Source organism: Nematostella vectensis, chromosome 14 (genome assembly GCF_932526225.1).
Source record: "Nematostella vectensis chromosome 14, jaNemVect1.1, whole genome shotgun sequence".
In the NCBI taxonomy this organism is placed as follows: domain Eukaryota; kingdom Metazoa; phylum Cnidaria; class Anthozoa; order Actiniaria; family Edwardsiidae; genus Nematostella; species Nematostella vectensis.
The window spans coordinates 692,195-712,710 of NC_064047.1; the positions used below are offsets into that span (position 1 = coordinate 692,195).

General features: G+C 39.4%; 1 protein-coding gene across 1 annotated transcript; it reads right to left on the minus strand.

Moving 5' to 3' along the window:
- Positions 1–3,834: 3,834 nt before the first annotated feature.
- LOC5512861 lies at positions 3,835–19,979 on the minus strand. The gene is made up of 9 exons (XM_048721913.1): positions 19,891–19,979; positions 17,570–17,642; positions 16,700–17,035; positions 13,686–13,737; positions 13,300–13,488; positions 12,456–12,528; positions 9,864–10,136; positions 6,270–6,523; positions 3,835–5,592 (listed from the first exon to the last, which is right to left on the minus strand). Exons 2-9 carry the CDS (start codon positions 17,639–17,641, stop codon positions 5,351–5,353), a joined length of 1,491 nt encoding a protein of 496 aa, XP_048577870.1. The 5' UTR covers position 17,642; positions 19,891–19,979; the 3' UTR covers positions 3,835–5,350.
- Between the last annotated feature and the right edge of the window lie 537 nt (positions 19,980–20,516).

Consider the following 20,516-nt stretch of genomic DNA (forward strand, 5'->3'; position numbering starts at 1 on the left):
TAGATAAAACGAAGAATGTCAAAACAAAACCTGTTATGCTCAAATAATTTGATTACTAAGTTAAGTACTCGCATTCTCAAAGCATACAAAAAGGACAACAAAAAGCCTAATAACTTTTATATCCTCAATAGACAATACAAATCGTCGTCCGAAACTCACCTTGCATTGTTTGTTTTTTTTTTTTTTTGGTCGCTTTCTTGTGGTTCTGTTCGCTTTTTAATGTGAACTGTTACTTGCTTAAATTTACTAGCTAAAACCTGATAAATCTTGGCGTGAATGAATGTTAGTAGATCTCCTCTAGTTGTCTTTATCCTTAGGCAAAATAAATAATCATCGCATAATCGACAAGAACTTTTTCCCTTGCTCCGTGCTTGTATTTAGTCGCCATTTCAGGGCCGAGTGGGGCCTGGGAGTCGCGCGGCTGACTGACTGGCTGGCTGGCGAGTAACACCACAGGGTACCCGCGCGATGACCACAAAAACCAAGTCGCATACCTATACCATATTTCTATGCCTATGGGGCTACGCGCGCGGCCTGCGGCCGCGCTTAGCTCCGCTATAAGAATATAACTTGGTGATATCGCTCTGTATTTTACAAAGTAGCTCAAAATAGGAAGTGCACATATAAGTAAGTGTACACAGAAAAATCAGAAAGGTGTGGCAAATGTCCGAAACGATATCGAATATTGTTCATAAACGCACGATCACCAAAGACAAGTATAAAGAAACGCATTTCAAGCAAATTTAGCTCGCCTCACTAATCTAGAAAGATATATAGAAATTGTAAATTGTGTAAAGTAAATTGGTTCAGGATAAACCAGATTTTTTCATTGTAACTCGAATCTTGCTATGCAAAAATTAAAAAAAAAGGTAGAAAGAAAAAACAGTCGCGTTACATACCTGAAATTTCAATTTGACGACAGAAATAGATTATTTTCTCCCTCATTCGTTAAAAAAAGGAAATGGTCTACAGTTTGCGCACAGAATATGAAATATCACGACCTTGAAACCATCTGTTCACTTTATAGATTAAGTTATTCAAATCAAGGAAACCCTTACAATAAGCCCTACTACATGGACCCTGTAATAAGATGACTTTCATGCTTGTCGGCATGATATAAGTAGCACAGAATTCCGTAAACGATGGCTTTAATTTCTATGCCGTTGATAGGTAATTCCATGCATTCATGCTGGGGAAAAACAATTTCAAAAATCGCGAAAAAGATTAAGATCAAGAAAAGATGATGTTTTGCTCGAAATGATACACGACCCATAAAAAAAGCCCTTGGGAGTAAAATCACTATACGCTTGGAAGGAGTCCATTATGAAATAAATCGATTATGGTTTTCTAAGAAAAAGTTCTCTGTACATCCCTCAAGGAATGGGGTCTATAACTTGGAATTTCCGCCAAGGAATTTTGCCGTAAAGCGTTTGTCTCAAGAGAGAAGTAGAATACTATGCTTGATGAGCAAAGAGTATGGCCCATATATGTGAAAAATTTGAGAAAATCAAAATGTGAAAAAAACCTCTAAACATAGAATACAGAGATAGAAATAGGACCTCCAACAAGAGTTGTTAAAACTGAGCAGTATAAAATGTGTAATGTTTTCAAAATAGACAGGCATATCTTTAAGCCATGTGCATCAATTCGAGTCTAACACACCTCTATTCTATAAAGATATCTGTTATTGAGTGAGGTTAAGTGGTTTATCTTAAATATGCGTCAATGTGCATGGTCGTTGTGGTAGAAGAATAAAATGTCACATACGCTCATTTGAATATGATAGTCAGCAATGAAGTTTTCTTTCCTTTTGCTTGCGACGAAAACGATCTGCTCAAGATTTCTGCCCAAACTACAGCCTTTGTGGCCATCTGTTCACCTTATTAAAGTTATTCAAATAATGGCGAACACCCTTACAATAGGGATCCCCCTCCATAGACCCTGTAATAGGCTGGCTTTTGTACATATGTTTGGGACATAGCGCTATTAAGCCAGATTGCTTGTCCAATCAGATATTGCTTGTACGCGAGATGGATTGTCCAATAGGAGAACTCGAATCGTCAAATTATCACTTGACAATAACATTATAAGCCAAACCAAAATCTGAAATAGCGGTAAATCGACGCGAAAATAGCGTGTATTCTAATATTATTGAGGAAAAAAAAGGTATTGGTACAAAATAGAACGCTATTAAAGACTTGCATTTTTTTTTCAATTTAGGGACATCAAAGTCCCTAAGATATTTTAATATCTTTTTTTTGGTTAAGACATTTTAAAAAATGTTGTGTAATATTGCCAACAGCCACACCCGCCACAATTGTAAATAAATCTGCTTTGATACCTAGTCCTTTATGGGAGATTGTGGCTCTGACTTAAAAGTCTATAAGCGGTTTCTCCTTTCTATAAGAGACTATAGGTTCATTCCGTATGAGGCTGAGATCCGTGATAAGTTGCCAGTTTTTTATAAGAATCTTCAAAAGATTCTGTTTAGCCGGGTGGAACCTCATGACAAAATGTTTAGATTCGTTTATTAGATGCCATGTTTGCCTCAAAACGCATTTTGCCTGTCCGTGAATTCAACACTCGCCGTTATGTATGTTGTGAAATCGCGTAACCGTATCTAGAATAAGTTGCGGATTTCGGCTTAGAAGGTGGCAAGTGAGGAATTTGTTCTCAACGGACCTAGGCCATCTCCCTAGACACAAACCCTTCTTATAACTAAGAGGGTGGCAAGAGGAGAGAATGCGTGTACTGAAAAGTTTCAGTAAGCTATGGACATCAAAGATCTTTAAATCAATGAATCTTTCGCCCTTTTATAGACTTCTGATGAAGTAAATAAAGTGCGTAGTGTCTTTGAGATTACACTTTTGCTTGAGCGTTATATGCCGCAGAAATGGATCTACGGAGGACGATATACGCTAGACGTGGTTTATGAGGTGACAAAAACCTTAGGTGACATATTATATGTCTTTGTGGTGGAATTTGTCGTTCTTTAGTGTTTCACGTCTATGGGAGCGTTGCTCGACCTGACATAAGCGCTTTCTTTGTGCATGTAAAGTTTCTTAGAGTTATTTAGGACATATCTGCAGTACAGCTCACTCCTGTTTTAATAGATTTCTTAAAATCAAACAGGACGATTTGAGGCTGCCGAGAATCGCCACTGTAACTCGTAGAATTCAAAGTGCACTTAGGCTAAATCTGGCTTTTTCTGAGAGAGGGCTCGCTCATCTCGTCTAAGGTGCCTTCCGATGTCATCGTTTGATGATAACTCGGCGGGCGGTTATAGCGTTTACAAGACCGGTTTCGGACTCTTAATGAAGAGACCTTCGTCAGTTGTTTTTCGCTAGGTTGCTAATGAGGACTTCGTAAAGTATACTCGATTAGCGGATTCACTGCTGTTTTTTTATTCGGCTATCTCTTGGGGTATAAAATTCGACCAGCTGCTATTCCTAAGGGGGTGTTTAACGGTTTTTCCAATTCTGCCATCTCTTAGGGTTAAAAACTCCTTCGACCACACCCAATCTCTTAGGGGTAAGAATTTCTGTTGACCACACCCAAGGTGATATCCCTTAAGGTTAAAATCGATTTTGTCGACGATAACCCCCCTCCCCCCGCCCGCGGTTTGTAGCTCGATCTACCAGGAATCCATCAGTTTTACTAGAGATTCTATTATAACATCACTAGGCTGGGCTAGTGTGTGTGTGTGTGTTGGGCGGGGGAGGGGAGGGGGAGAGGTTCATCTGAACTATTCTGCGGGCTGGGCTTTAGATGTTACTGCGAAGACGCTGAAGTTGCTTCCACTAAGAGGGCGTCAACGGGTTTAAACAGCAGACGTTTTGTGTTGAATGAATATTTATTGGTCGTTGATTACACAATCTGTTATTAGTTTGACATTAGCACGTATCTGAGTCCACGCCAGCTTAAACACATGCGCCATTGGATATAGGAGCGCGCCAGGAGCCTGGCACTAAAATGAGAGTACATACAACTGTGAGAGTGAACGGAGAGTGAACCTTTTCAGAGACTGGCTATTTAGAAAAACTGCGAGCCATCCAGAATCAGGTATGTGTCTAAATGTCCTGTCCCAAGAAATGGCGGTAAAAGTCATGCATTTGCTTTAGCCAACGTGAGCCTGAGCTATACCTGTGTTCAAATCTGAAATCTAGCCATCCCGCTGACTCTCCTTAGACAAGAATACAGTTGTAACATGCTAGTGGTTGGTTCTGTGCGCGTCCAATTTGAGACCTACAGATAGGCCGGACAAAAAGCTAATCCAATTCCATGCTATTTATAAGCTATATATATTTATACCGTAAGCCCCCATATAACGGAACTCATCCAATTCCATGCTATTTATATGCTATATACCGTAAGCCCCTATATAACGGAACTCATCCAATTCCGTGCTATTTATAAGCAATATATACCGTGAAGCCCCTATATAAGGGAAATCAATAAACTCCATGCTATTTTCTTTATATACAGTGGACCCTTATATAACGGACACCTTTGGGACCCAAAAAGCAACGGTCATATAGCGGTGTACATCCATTTTTACGATCTTTACCGTTACTTTACCAAGTTAACAATGTAATAAATTTCGAGATTATTCCAATAAGCATCGAAAACGCTTCAGATATGTAGCGAGTAACGAAAAGACTCTTAAAAAGCTCTGGTACATTCGCTAAAAATGTATTTTATTACCATATTTAACAAGTGAATAAATATATAGAAGTATGGTTCAACCAGTGCATGCTACCATTACTCTATAGATAACTGGCAAACTTGGTCATGCAATTGCATGTCACGCGGTTGTCGTGACACTAAAAGTGTCACGCAATTGCAAGGAACAGTACCAGAGTCATGTTCTTAAGAAAATTAATCTCAATTTTGGAAATGTACATTATCTGAGACCTGTTGTCTACTCTCAATAGGCGACACGCACTTGGTAATCACTTGACTCTTTGGCTTGCAAACTGGCGCGCGCTAAGCTTTTGGCGACAAAATATAACCGCCGAAAGCAACATTTGCAAAAAAAGAACCTTTAAATTTTCCATCTGCGATTAAAGTCTGATACTTTATTAATGATATTTGATTAAAAGTTTCTCAGGTACTGGCTTGTGCCGCAACGTAAAATAACGTTGTGGCCATTTTCATATATAAGAGACGTCGTATGGGTTAGTCAATAAACCATTATCTTCAATTTTTCCGTCAATCTTTGGCTTATGGTCGGAGCCATTTCTGTGTTTATTTCGGTGTGAGTTTGCCTATCAATCAAAACGTCACGTGATTTCTAAGTGCATGTCGCCTATTTCAAATATTTATAAGGTTAATATTCCCTAGCTACTACTCAGGCTGGTTTCATGCAGATGTATGGCCGCTTGGCGTCACACTTTGTGTCTGCCCATTTTCCCTCGTCCGAGTCCCTCGCAACTACGCAGTCCGTGTCGTCTCCCGGGCTGTTAGGGTGGCCTGGGGCAAAGTTTTGGTAGCTTGCAGGCTCAGAATCTTGCCAGAAGAAGTTTCCTTCGGTTGTCTTGTCATTAAGACCAAGCCAAACTTCTTTGCCAGCTTTCTTACCGACGGTAGCTTCTATTAGGAACGAGAATAAGATCATGTTATGATAATGATACACACATACAACCTAAAATAAGGTTGCAGTTTTACCGTCCTATCATACATAGCTCACGTTAAATCAGAGGAAACACATACATGACAAAATTGTCCTTTTACAACATTCCAAATAAATTTTTCCGCATTTTATTCCAAATCCCTTCTTCATCATTTCATTCCAATTCTCTTCGTCCGCATTTCAAATCAATTCCGTTCTTGCTTATTTCATTCCAATTCCATTCTTCCTCATTTTATTCCAATTCTCTTCTTTCGCATTTCATTCTAAATCCTCTCTTCCCCATTTCATTCCAACTCCCTTCTTCCACTTTTCATTCCAACTCCCTTCTTCCACATTTCATTCCAATTCTCTTCTGTAAAGATGCTGTTTAACCGGAATCCCATTCCCATTCCCGTTAAGGTTCCTGTACCCAGAAGCCTAAGTTATCAAGTTTCCCAATCTTAACACAAGGAGAACGCCGGATCTCGATTTACCCCAATTACAAAGATATATTGGAAGAGATAAATTCATTTAATTACAGCTCCCTTGTATTTCTTATTGCAATCCATACGTTGTGTGGATCCCTCCCTCCCCTGTTTCCGCCGACTATGATAATCTTTTGAATGTAATCTAAGTGGTGTTGTGATTTTTATCGTACCTTCGACCAGCTTCAATTTCTCTGTTGAAAGCGCTTTGTCGAACAGCATCAAATGCGCAAGTCGTGCATATATAGGCGTTTCACTGTCTTTTTTCCAGCCGATGAAGTATTCCGTAACATCAGCACTGGATTGCACGCTTTTACCCGCCATGTTCTGCTGCTTGACTTTGACGCCATCTATGAAAATACTGGCGTTTAACGTATCCTTGTTCCAGACTCCGGCTATGAAGTGCCACTTGTTTTGAATAAGAGATCTGGTGATAATGATGATGATAGTAATAATGATATTGATAAAGGCTATGAAGTGCCACTTGTTTAGAATAAGAGATCTGGTGATAATGATGATGGTGATGAGTATGATAATGATGATGAGTATGATGATAATGACGGTGATGATGATGATGATGATGATGATAATGATGAGTGTGATGATGATGGTGATGGTGATGATGATGAGTATGATAATGATGATGAGTATGATGATAATGATGGTGATGGTGATATTGATAAACACACATAAAGGAGCGTACACAGGGGGTGCCCCCCCTGGCTGCCAAAAAAGGGCCATTTCTTATAAGGAATCTTCAAATGCTATTCTTTTTCCAAATGATACCTCTGACTGCGCACCTCGGCCAATCCTGGGAGCGCGCCTGACATAAAGACTGTGTTAAAGTAGAGTGTTGATATTGATAATGATGATGGCGATGATCATATTAATAAAGGCAAATAAAGACTATGTTAAATATCAATGCACCTATCCCACAACCCACCACGATATACGTACACCTATCCCACAAGCCACCAAGATATCAATACACCTATCCCACAATCCACCATGGTATCAGTACACCCAATCCACAAGCCACCAAGATATCAATACACCTATCCCAAAACCAGCCACAATATCAATACACCTATCCCACAACCCACCACGATATCAATAAACAAAACCCACAACCCACCACGATATCAATACACCTATCCCATATACCACTACGATATCAATACCCCTATCCCAAAACCCACCACGATATCAATACACCTATATCATAACCCACCTCGATATCAGTATGCCTATCCCATAACCAGCCACGATATCAATACACCTATCCCACAACCCACCACGATATCAGTACACCCACACAACAACACACCACGATATCAATACCCCTATCCCACAATCCACCATGATATCCGTACAGCTATTTCACAATCCACCACGATATCAATACACCTATCTCACAACCCACCACGATATCAATAAACAAAACCCACAACCCACCACGATATCAATACACCTATCCCACAACCCACCACGATATCAATACACCTATCCTACAACCCACCACGATATCAATAAACAAAACCCACAACCCACCACGATATAAATACACCTATCCCACAACCCACCACGATATCAATACACCTATCCCACAACCCACCACGGTATCAATACACCTATCCCACAACCCGCAATGATACCAATAAACCTATCCCACAACCCACCACGATATCAATACACCTATCCTACAACCCACAACGATATCAATACCCCTATCCCACAACCCATCACGATATACGTACACCTTTCCCACAACCCACCACGATATAAATACACCTATCCCACAACCCACCACGATATCAATACACCTATCCCACAACCCACGTCGATATCAATACACCTTTCCCACAATCCACCACGATATCAGTACACCTATCCCACAATCCACCATGGTATCAGTACACCCAATCCACAAGCCACCAAGATATCAATACACCTATCCCAAAACCAGCCACAATATCAATACACCTATCCCACAACCCACCACGATATCAATAAACAAAACCCACAACCCACCACGATATCAATACACCTATCCCATATACCACTACGATATCAATACCCCTATCCCAAAACCCACCACGATATCAATACACCTATATCATAACCCACCTCGATATCAGTATGCCTATCCCATAACCAGCCACGATATCAATACACCTATCCCACAACCCACCACGATATCAGTACACCCACACAACAACACACCACGATATCAATACCCCTATCCCACAATCCACCATGATATCCGTACAGCTATTTCACAATCCACCACGATATCAATACACCTATCTCACAACCCACCACGATATCAATAAACAAAACCCACAACCCACCACGATATCAATACACCTATCTCACAACCCACCACGATATCAATAAACAAAACCCACAACCCACCACGATATAAATACACCTATCCCACAACCCACCACGATATCAATACACCTATCCCACAACCCACCACGGTATCAATACACCTATCCCACAACCCGCAATTATACCAATAAACAAAACCCACAACCCACCACGATATCAATAAACAAAACCCACAACCCACCACGATATAAATACACCTATCCCACAACCCACCACGATACCAATACACCTATCCCACAACCCACCACGATATCAATACACCTATCCCACAACCCACCACGATATCAATAAACAAAACCCACAACCCACCACGATATAAATACACCTATCCCACAACCCAAAACGATATCAATACACCTATCCCACAACCCACCACGGTATCAATACACCTATCCCACAACCCGCAATGATACCAATAAACCTATCCCACAACCCACCACGATATCAATACACCTATCCTACAACCCACAACGATATCAATACCCCTATCCCACAACCCATCACGATATACGTACACCTTTCCCACAACCCACCACGATATAAATACACCTATCCCACAACCCACCACGATATTAATACACCTATCCCACAACCCACGTCGATATCAATACACCTTTCCCACAATCCACCACGATATCAGTACACCTATCCCACAAGCCACCACGATATCAATACACCCATTCAACAACCCACCACGATATCAATACATCCATCCCACAACCCACCACGATATTAATACATTTATCACACAACCAACCACGATATCAATACATCCATCCCACAACCCACCACGATATCAATACACCTATCGCACAATCCACCACGATATCAATACATCCATCCCACAATCCACCACGATATCAATACACCTATCCCAAAACCCACCACGATACCAATTCACCTATTCCACAAACCACCACGATATCAACACAGCTATCCCACAACCCTCCACGATATCAATACACCTATCCCACAATCCACCACGATATCAATACACCTATCCCACAACCCACCACGATATCAATACACCTATCGCACAATCCACCACGATATCAATACATCCATCCCACAATCCACCACGATATCAATACACCTATCCCAAAACCCACCACGATACCAATTCACCTATTCCACAAACCACCACGATATCAACACAGCTATCCCACAACCCACCACGATATCAATACACCTATCCCACAATCCACCACGATATCAATACACCTATCCCACAATCCACCACGATATCAATACAGCTATTCCACAACCCACCACGATATCAATACAGCTATCCCACAACCCACCACGATATCAATACAGCTCTTCCATAACCAAACACACCTATCCTACAACCCAAGCGAAATGTTGGGACATACCCTCCACTAGTGACGCCATTATCTTGATTTCCGAATAGAGTGAACTCTAATGTTCCTTGGCGTGACATTACAAAGCGGAAAGTGTAAGGCTTCCAGTACGAGTAGAAGTACATGTATTCCATCTCGAGCACTTTGACCCACATGGCGATGGTCACGCTGATGGAGCTGAAGTCGTAGCGAGGCGTGGTGGCGTAGTCGCCTGGAGTGCCGGGGAAGTGAAGAACGGTGGTTTTGGTGTCCTCGTCTTGGACGTACTTAACATCGCCAACAAGTCTACCAAAATACAACACTTCAAACCTTTTTTTTTGCAATTCATTGTCACACTCTGCTCTCAATCAAATGTGTTGGCATCACTTTTAATTAAAATTGCTCTAAAATAACATTGTGTTTTTTTAACAGTAACCATAACTTATGACATTTTTTCGCAAGTCATACAAAATATATTAACACATTGACCCCTTAACCGGCCTGTACCGGCTTTGGGAAGTACCCACAACCCAAAAAATTCATAAATTCAAAATAAACACAACAAGATGAAGATACTCAGGCATCAGTCTAAGGGATAAATGGCCAGTCAACACTCCTCTCCCCAAAGTCAGACAAGATGAAGATACTCAGGCTCAAGATGAAGATACTCAGGCATCAGTCTAAGGGATAAATGGTCTTGCAGATATGCATCCAACCAAGGTGTTGGCATCTACTCTTAAGCCAAATAATAGCACAGGTTCTTTGACAAATCTCAAATCGAACAAGGAGAGAAAAGCAGAATCACCCCTCTCAATAAAACGCTCAAAATACCACACAAGGGAGAGAGATCAGCAAACACAGCTCAAGACACAAATAGATACCTTTATTCTGATCCTCCAGGTACATTTCCTTGGCCTCAAAACACAATGTCCATTCCTTGAAGGATTGTACAACCACGAAAATATCTTTACGTATTGCAAAGCATTCTGGGAGATCCAGGGGAAAATTCACGAGGGGAGGGCCAGTCAACACTCCTCTCCCCAAAGTCTTTTCACCCCGAAGCCAAACAAATGAATTCCAGGTCATACAGACCCAGAATAGCAGTGTAAACAATTTTGGAATCAATTTGGTTTCAGAAAAGACAGCATTTAGGAGAGCTGTGGTGATTCATTAGAAAATTATTTTCTCATCCGGGCAAAGCCAAACAAGGAAAAATCATCATGAATCCACCTTTGCTTGCAAATATCCATAAGCAAAGCACTCAATTATGCCCCAAAAGACTTCATGATGTCCTGAGACACTCTACTAATATGCTCATAGCTGTATTTTTGATGAAAAATACAAGCAACCATCAACTTGTGCTGGCTTCAGCACAACGACGAGGGATTAAAAGTGGGGACCGCAAAGTTGGAAAGCTTGGATACCGCTGACTAGGTGCAGCTGTGTTTGACTTTGACGGGCTGTATAAAACTCAGAATAGGGGGGGAGGTATCTGTTTTCAGTCTGTTTTTTGTAAATTCAGCTCCAAAAAAGCCAGGAGTCAATGGGTTAAGAAATATATTAAAATGTGGTTCGCTTTTACTGCGGTTTTTTTTATTCTGCGAAATCTCGCCTACCGTTTCCACCACCTCAATGGTCTTCTGGATTCTGTCATTAAAATTCTTTGAAGCCTTTTCATTGGCCGGCAACAAGATGTCTTCCAGTAAAGCTCATCTCCACGGGGGGTAACCAGTCAATACGTTTTGAATGACGGATTCCAGAAAGCGGCAGAAAGCAGGAATTTTTTTTACATGAGCTCGCAGAATCTTGCAAATCGCAGTAACGGATTTACACAGGGAGCAAAAAGTTTTCATATGAAGTTTTGATATCTAGCTATATATCTATCTATTTTGAGATCGCATTTTAAAAAGTACATTAAGGCAAAAGAGAAGACCTGAATACGTTACGATATCGAAAAGAAAATTAAATAAATGATTTGAAAATGAATATATATATTTAAGCATAGCCTCTGAACATCCTCCATCACTTTTTTGGCCGTAAAGTACCTTGTTATTCTTTATTTTAAAGCATCTTAAATTTCGCGAACATTTTCTCGGCAAACTTCGCGAGTCTTTAATTTTGCCATCGTGGAGAAAAATTGTGTTTGCAAGGGAATTAAGTTCGCGAATTATTTGAGGTTCAAGAAACTTTTTTTTTCTTTTTTCCAATAAAATGACGTTAACCGATTACTAAAAGACCAATATAATTGAAACAAAACCAACCCGCTGTCCCTTAGCAGCATCTGAATATGAATCGCCTCAAAAGTCAGTCTTACACTAATGTAAAAAGTGTTCTTGTTCTCTCGAGCAATTACCGAGTACTGTCACATGTAATTACAAAAAGATATTAATAGAACCCTCATCGTTTTTTCGGTATCCATTAAATTTCGCGAGATCAAAGTTCGCGGTCTTTATTTTTCGCGAGTCGTTTAAGTTCGTTAATTTTTTAAACTCGCGAAGAACACGAACTAAGTACGCGCAAAAAAATTTAATATAATAAGTTATCTTGGTAGGGCTACCGCGAAGCTCATTGGCATGTTGTGCACTATAGCCCTACCCCTTCCCCCCCCCCCCTCACGCCTCTCACCTCAAGCCAGACGATAGGGGGTCTGTTCCATCTAGCTTCCAGTAAGCCATTGGGGAAAACGTCTCCTTCACATCTTTGAAAGATCAATGAACAGTGACATGGTTAACGTTCGATCTAAAGTCTTTTATAAAAGAAATATTTGAATATCTCTTTAAAGATTATTTAAAGCTTCAGAGAGTCCCCGTTTCGCCTTTGTCATTATATCAAAATACTAAGTGGGATTAACTATTTGAATTGAAATTTTCATTAATAGAATTTAGAAAGCTATTAAGACATTTTCGATTTGATTCCAGAAAAAATGTTACCCTTATTTCCCCAACAAATAGCCTCTAACCAGGCGCAAAGAACTCGGGGAAATAAGGGATAGATCCCGCGAGCACAGTGAGAAGCGAGCGCGCCTCGTCTCCTCTCTTCGTTGCCAACACTTCGAGCTTACTATGCAGGCTTAGGGTGATATACCCGGGTTCCAGAGCCTCAAAGATCTCTCTATTAAGTGGCCAGCGAGGTAAACAGAAAGACGTTCAAGGCTCTGGAACCAAGGTAGGGGGGATAAAGGATAGAGAGATGAATGGAGAGAGGCGAGAGCGCCTAGTCCCCGTCCCTCTTCCCAACCCCTTGGGCTTGCTATACAGGCTACACAAGAAAGGGATTCTTCCGAGAGATCCCTTCAGCACCGGGAATCTACTTACTTTCTGGAATTTGCCAAATCAAAGTGTTTGTTTGGGGAAAACGGAACTCTATGAGTCCCCCGACAGCACCTATATCCTGAAGTCAAAATCCCCCACTTAATGCAAGGGGTGTGGGAGGGCAGAAGACTACCAGATTTACTATTGTCATCACTTACCTATTTTGCGGTCGTCCTTGATGAGAGACAACAACACTTGACCAATCAGCTGACTTTCAATCTCATTAGTCACCGAAGCGAGGCTGGCGCCTATACCAACACAGGCTGCCCGAGCTTTCTCCCAGGTCTTTTGCTTGGAGAATGCCTTGAACTTCTTGGACCCGAGCTGGTACCAATTGCCGTCGAGAGCTGTCAGAATGAATGACAAAAATGGGTATATATTACCAGTATATTTGTAACCAGTAAATGTTACCAGTTCATCAATAAAAATAAAGAGTAAGTGTTGCAAAATGCCCTATGGCATTTTTGTCACAGCGGAGTTGCCCTGCCTGCCTCTCTGACAAAGGTGCCCGTCCGTCTCCCTGCCTGCCTGTGAATCAACTGACCTTTGCGTGTAAATATCTTGCACTTTCTTAATGGATGACACGGCTTGTAATCCTGAAAATGTATATTAAGTATCAGCAAGATACTTAAGAAATCATCCCTTAAGAAATCATCCCTTTAGAAATCATCCCTTAAGAAATCATCCCTTTAGAAATCATCCCTTCAGAAATCATCCCTTAAGAAATCATCCCTTAAGAAATCATCCCTTTAGAAATCATCCCTTCAGAAATCATCCCTTAAGAAATCATCCCTTTAGAAATCATCCCTTTAGAAATCATCCCTTCAGAAATCATCCCTTCAGAAATCTTCCCTTCAGAAATCATCCCTTAAGAAATCATCCCTTAAGAAATCATCCCTTTAGAAATCATCCCTTTAGAAATCATCCCTTCAGAAATCATCCCTTAAGAAATCATCCCTTCAGAAATCATCCCTTCAGAAATCATCCCTTCAGACATTATCCCTTCAGAAATCATCCCTTAAGAAATCATCCCTTTAGAAATCATCCCTTCAGAAATCATCCCTTCAGAAATCATCCGTTCAGAAATCTTCCCTTCAGAAATCATCCGTTTAGAAATCATCCCCTTTAGAAATCATCCCTTCAGAAATCATCCCTTAAGAAATCATCCCTTTAGAAATCATCCCTTCAGAAATCATCCCTTCAGAAATCATTCCTTCAGAAATCTTCCCTTCAGAAATCATCCCTTAAGAAATCATCCCTTAAGAAATCATCCCTTTAGAAATCATCCCTTCAGAAATCATCCCTTAAGAAATCATGCCTTTAGAAATCATCCGTTAAGAAATCATCCCCTTTAGAAATCATCCCTTCAGAAATCATCCCTTAAGAAATCATCCCTTAAGAAATCATCCCTTTAGAAATCATCCCTTCAGAAATCATCCCTTCAGAAATCATTCCTTCAGAAATCTTCCCTTCAGAAATCATCCCTTAAGAAATCATCCCTTAAGAAATCATCCCTTTAGAAATCATCCCTTTAGAAATCATCCCTTTAGAAACCATCCCTTAAGAAATCATCTCTTCAGAAATCATCCCTTTAGAAATCATCCCTTCAGCCATTATCCCTTCAGAAATCTTCCCTTCAGAAATCATCCCTTTAGAAATCTTCCATTCAGAAATCATCCCTTCAGAAATCATCCGTTCAGAAATCTTCCCTTCAGAAATCATCCGTAAAGAAATCATCCCCTTTAGAAATCATCCCTTCAGAAATCATCCCTTAAGAAATCATCCCTTTAGAAATCATCCCTTCAGAAATCATCCCTTCAGAAATCATTCCTTCAGAAATCTTCCTTTCAGAAATCATCCCTTAAGAAATCATCCCTTAAGAAATCATCCCTTTAGAAATCATCCCTTCAGAAATCATCCCTTAAGAAATCATCCCTTCAGAAATCATCCCTTCAGAAATCATCCCTTCAGACATTATCCCTTCAGAAATCATCCCTTAAGAAATCATCCCTTTAGAAATCATCCCTTCAGAAATCATCCCTTCAGAAATCATCCGTTCAGAAATCTTCCCTTCAGAAATCATCCGTTAAGAAATCATCCCCTTTAGAAATCATCCCTTCAGAAATCATCCCTTAAGAAATCATCCCTTTTGAAATCATCCCTACAGAAATCATCCCTTCAGAAATCATCCCTTTAGAAATCATCCCTTCAGAAATCATCCCTTTAGAAATCATCCCTTCAGAAATCATGCCTTAAGAAATCATGCCTTTAGAAATCATGCCTTTAGAAATCATCCCTTAAGAAATCATCCCTTTAGAAATCATCCCTTTAGAAATCATGCCTTAAGAAATCATCCCCTTTAGAAATCATCCCTTTAGAAATCATCCCTTCAAAAATCATCCCTTCAGAAATCATCCCTTCAGAAATCATCCCTTAAGAAATCATCCCTTTAGAAATCATCCCTTAAGAAATCATCCCTTTAGAAATCATCCCTTCAGAAATCATCCCTTTAGAAATCATCCCTTTAGAAATCATCCCTTCAGAAATCATCCCTTTAGAAATCATCCCTTCAGAAATCATGCCTTAAGAAATCATGCCTTTAGAAATCATCCGTTAAGAAATCATCCCCTTTAGAAATCATCCCTTCAGAAATCATCCCTTAAGAAATCATCCCTTTAGAAATCATCCCTTCAGAAATCATCCCTTCAGAAATCATTCCTTCAGAAATCTTCCCTTCAGAAATCATCCCTTAAGAAATCATCCCTTAAGAAATCATCCCTTTAGAAATCATCCCTTTAGAAATCATCCCTTTAGAAACCATCCCTTAAGAAATCATCTCTTCAGAAATCATCCCTTTAGAAATCATCCCTTCAGCCATTATCCCTTCAGAAATCTTCCCTTCAGAAATCATCCCTTTAGAAATCTTCCCTTCAGAAATCATCCCTTCGAAATCATCCCTTCAGAAATCTTCCCTTCAGAAATCATCCCTTCGAAATCATCCCTTCAGAAATCATCCCTTCAGAAATCATCCCTTTAACCATCATCCCTGGGATCAAATATTGTCAGAGATCGATGCCTGCTTTCCCTCCGATGATGAGTACTCCAATTTAAAAAAAAACGTTGTCAATTGAGGTGATGGCTCTGGCATCGCCGGAGTTCATTTATAAGCACCTTTCGGTCTTAGAACTACCGTTCCCCATTTGCCGTTCGCCGGTGGCACGGACAACGTTTCTTTAATAAGGTGTATAAATAAGCTATGTTATTCGGGTTTCAAGCAAATTTTTGAAGCCAATGTCTTTAAAGGGGCATAATTACGAGGTTCTTAAAATACGTTTAATAGTAATTAATAGTAATTTTTATAAAGTGCATGTCTGTGACAGGACCATGCAGACACGGTACGTGCCCCCTCCCCTCCCGTCCCCGCCGATATCGATAAAAATTCTGAAGAACTCACCACAAGACCTGCCGCCTCAATTGGTTTGAATCTCAAATCAATTCCGGGGGAGTTAGACCACCCCTACCCCTCGCACTTAAAGTATACAGTAGCTAAAGCATTACCTCGATTTCAGTGTGGTCTCCGTGGTGCTTTTTCATACATCCGGGTACTTTATTTTTCTGCACATCATCCACCAACTCGCAGATCTCTGAGCCGTTTGTCAAACTTTGGTAGAAATTCAGCGAGAAACATTTCAGGGTTGTCAGACATGTCCGTATGCATCCGGTTCGGTTGGTCAGCACTGTCTGGAATATCCCGCACTCCAGCCGACTTTTCATGGAGATGCTTAGATTGTTTCCAGTGCACTGATCGGCTTGCGCATGGCTGAGTAGTAGGAGGATGCCGCAAGCCAAAAACACAGCAGACGCGCTTCCAAGTGAAGAACTTCTCATCGTTATCTGAAAGAGAAAATTAGTATCGTAAGTTAAGACGGGATAAAAAGTTGACATTGTTAGCCATAAAGGAGTGTGCGCCCAAGAATTGGTAGAGGGGAGGGGGGGGGGCAGTCACAGATATCAAATGGAAAAAAATATTATCGGTTACGGTCCTTCAAAAATAATTTATCCTCTTTTTCGCAGCCAAGGGAGGGGGTTGCTGGGATGCGAGCACGCCTACCAAGACTTATCGACTCCGGACGTCTCTAAATGAGGTTCAAAAATTATATCAGAGCGCATGCCCCTTGTCGGATAGGCTCGGTTGCGCATCATTATAAGGCAAGCACCTCATTTTTTTTCATAAGGATTTTGTTATCTATTTTGTAATTTAGTTAGTCACCAATCCCCAGGGCGGTGCCCTGCATAGATGTCCAATTGCTTTCTTCCTTTCCCTTTCTTTCTTCCTTCCCTTCCTTCCCTCCTTTACTTTAGTAAATATTATTGCTGAACAAGAAAATTGAAGGTGAAAAAAAAAAAGATTTTAGTAACTTGTCATACCTTTCCCCGCATTAGATCTTTTTTGTAATCAACGTACATATGTTCTTGAACATGAAGAAGGTAGATATTCATTCTTCAAACAAGAATAAAATAAAATAAGAAGGGTTTATCCAAGACAAGGAGAACAAGGAGGCAGAATGGAAAGGGGGCAGAATGGAAAGTTTGTAGTAGTAAAATACAAGCTGTAATGAATTTGCTTCGCTTAGTATGTGTATCGTTATATCAGATTTCACATCGGATGTTACTTTGCCGATACCGGACACGTTGATGTTCTCGTTATATATCGAGGTCGTTATATCGAGTATCGCCTATGTCGAGTATCGTTATATCGAGTATCGTCATATCGAGTATCGTCATATCGAGTATCGTCATATCGAGTATCGTCATATCGAGTATCGTCATATCGAATACCGTTATATCAAGTATCGTCATATCGAGTATCATCATATCGAGTATTGTTATATCGAGTATCGTCGCTTCGAGTATTCCTATATCGAGGATCCACTGTATCCCACATTCTTTAAATCATTAGTCGCCCATAAATAATAGAAATATTGAAATCAAACAAAGATAAATATATAGATATATGCTGTTTCATGATGGTAACAAGAACAAAGGAAATTAAGTGTGGTATTCAGTTGTCCTTAAAATGATTTAATCCCTCCTCGCAAATACCCGATTCTAGTTTGCCCAAACCAAATTCCAGATTCCAATTTACTAATCCCAACTTCCCGATTCCAACTTCTAGATTCAATCTTTCCCACTCCAACTTCTAGCTTCTAGAACCCCGAAAACCACGAAAACCACGAAAAGATGACCTCATGCCGTTTACAGTATATTCTTTATCATTTGTTTTTAATATTGGTTGCGCAAAGTTCCATGCAAAGCTATTATACTCTGTTAATAACGTTCACAGAAAATAATTAAAAAATGTTAGTTAGCGCAGATACGTGAAGTGATGTATGATAAAAAATGTGATGCAAAAAAAAAAAGAAATGCTAATGAAAAAGCCGAAAAGACAAATATATTTTAGAGTGCGCGTAAATCAAACAAGCTGTATAATATTACTTAGGATTTGTAAATGAATGGAATTCAAATTCTTTTCAATGGCGATTTAATGAAAGACAAACAGTTGCTAGCCCCCGTATCGAATTCACATAAGATAAAATTGTACGCTGGAAAGCATTTCAAATTTGAAAAAAAAAGAGCTGATAAAGTCGATCGTTGTTTGGTGTGATTCGTATCGTTGCATCTTATTTATTACCAAAAAAGAAAACTTGTATACACTGCTGCAAGTGCCTCACGAAAAATTCAAATACACTTAAACAGAAAATGTTCTCCCTCTAAGAAAGAAGATACTTTTTAAAAGCTATTTTGCCTTCTACTTAAAATGCTACAATCTTCTAATGAGATCCAAAAAGTATTTTTAAGAAAGAAAATTTGAACGCAAAGCAAAGTAAATAAGCTAGCAAAGTTAGTGCTTTAAAAATCTCTTACACGCTTTCCTTTCCCCCTTCCTATCTTCTTCATGCACTTTTATTTTCTGTTTGCCCCCTTTTTAGCAAACTAGTGAAATGCGTCCTGCAATTTTTGGTCTGAAAATTTTATCTATTATTATTAACTCGAAATTTTTTTTCTTCGCATTTGCTAATCATTTTTTAAAAATATTTTCTTGTCTACTCAATGTGATTTTAAAATTAATTCTAAGCTTAGCCGATTTTTTTTTTAACCTATTTTGAACTGATAAAATAAAATATAATATACAATAGAATAGAGATGAAAAAGCGGCGAAAAAGCTTATTTTACGGATGGACGCACGTGTACCTCCAAAAAAGAGTCAATTCTTATTGAAAAATTATCAAATACTATCATTTTCCATACGATGTCTATGACAGTCTAATCATTACTCTTTTTGTAAATTTTCACACAAACATTGACAAATCTACTGTCATCTAAATGCACAAGACAAGCTGAGTACTAGACATGAAATGCATCAACACCCTTTTTCTGTTAAAAGATAAAGCTAAAAGTGTTGAGGGCTTTCAATATTTGTTTTTTTTTCTTTCTTTGATAAACGGGTGACTTCAAACTTAAGGAGTTTTAAATCTTTCATCAAAATATGAATCCTAGCGAAAATTGTTTTACAGTTTGAAATGTTGTTACTCAAAAAAGTTAGGCTCGAATATTCACAATCGACACAAAAGTCAACTCGAAATCATAATGGCATTTCTAACTTGATAACAGTTTTTGAATGAACATTACGACTGTTACATTTTTTCAGAATATACTTTAAGTATAAAAGTACATATTTTTGTCATTACCTGTTGTTTGTGGTAGCATCCTGTCTTGTAACCTTATGGACAGCGCACCAGAAAAACAATCTCTTTCATGTTTGTATGGCGTGAAAATGAAGTTATATTTTTTTTGGCATCACTAAATGAAACGCCACGATGTATTTAGAAATAAAAAAAAGACTCGCTACTTGAATTAATAATTAATAAGAATAAAAACACAGCCTATTATTTTCATTGTTAGAATTTGATTGAAAAAACAATTAAAATAAACACCATTCCAAACGAGACATGAATAATTAACAGAGTTTCCAGGAGTAACATTCATAACAAACTACTAGTAACCAAAACAGGTCTGAGAAAACGTTGTTTTGTGATTGGTGCATTTTTGTGATTGTGATTGGTGCATTTCGATCCGATAATGGTTTTATGCTTACGGTTGCTCACTGTGCTGTGATTTGATTGGTGGAGATTGCGATCCGAAACTTTTCAAAAATCATCTTCATCTCAGCAGGGCTTCTGGAATTACGCGCTTGTGCGGAAGCGCGTAATTTGGCTTTTTCCGCGTAACCCGCGTAATCCACAAATTTCCGCATAATCCCGCGTAATTTGGCTATATTTTGAAAGACAAAACATTTAATTGCACAGCTGATGTG

Excerpts from the sequence above, each read along its gene's own strand:
- LOC5512861 (XM_048721913.1), bottom strand. The coding sequence starts at position 17,641 with ATGAATATCTACCTTCTTCATGTTCAAGAACATATGTACGTTGATTAC. Across the intron at positions 13,738-16,699 it reads GAGACCACACTGAAATCGAG|GATTACAAGCCGTGTCATCC; the intron begins GTAATGCTTTAG and ends ATACATTTTCAG. Across the intron at positions 13,489-13,685 it reads CAAGATATTTACACGCAAAG|CTCTCGACGGCAATTGGTAC; the intron begins GTCAGTTGATTC and ends TCATTCTGACAG.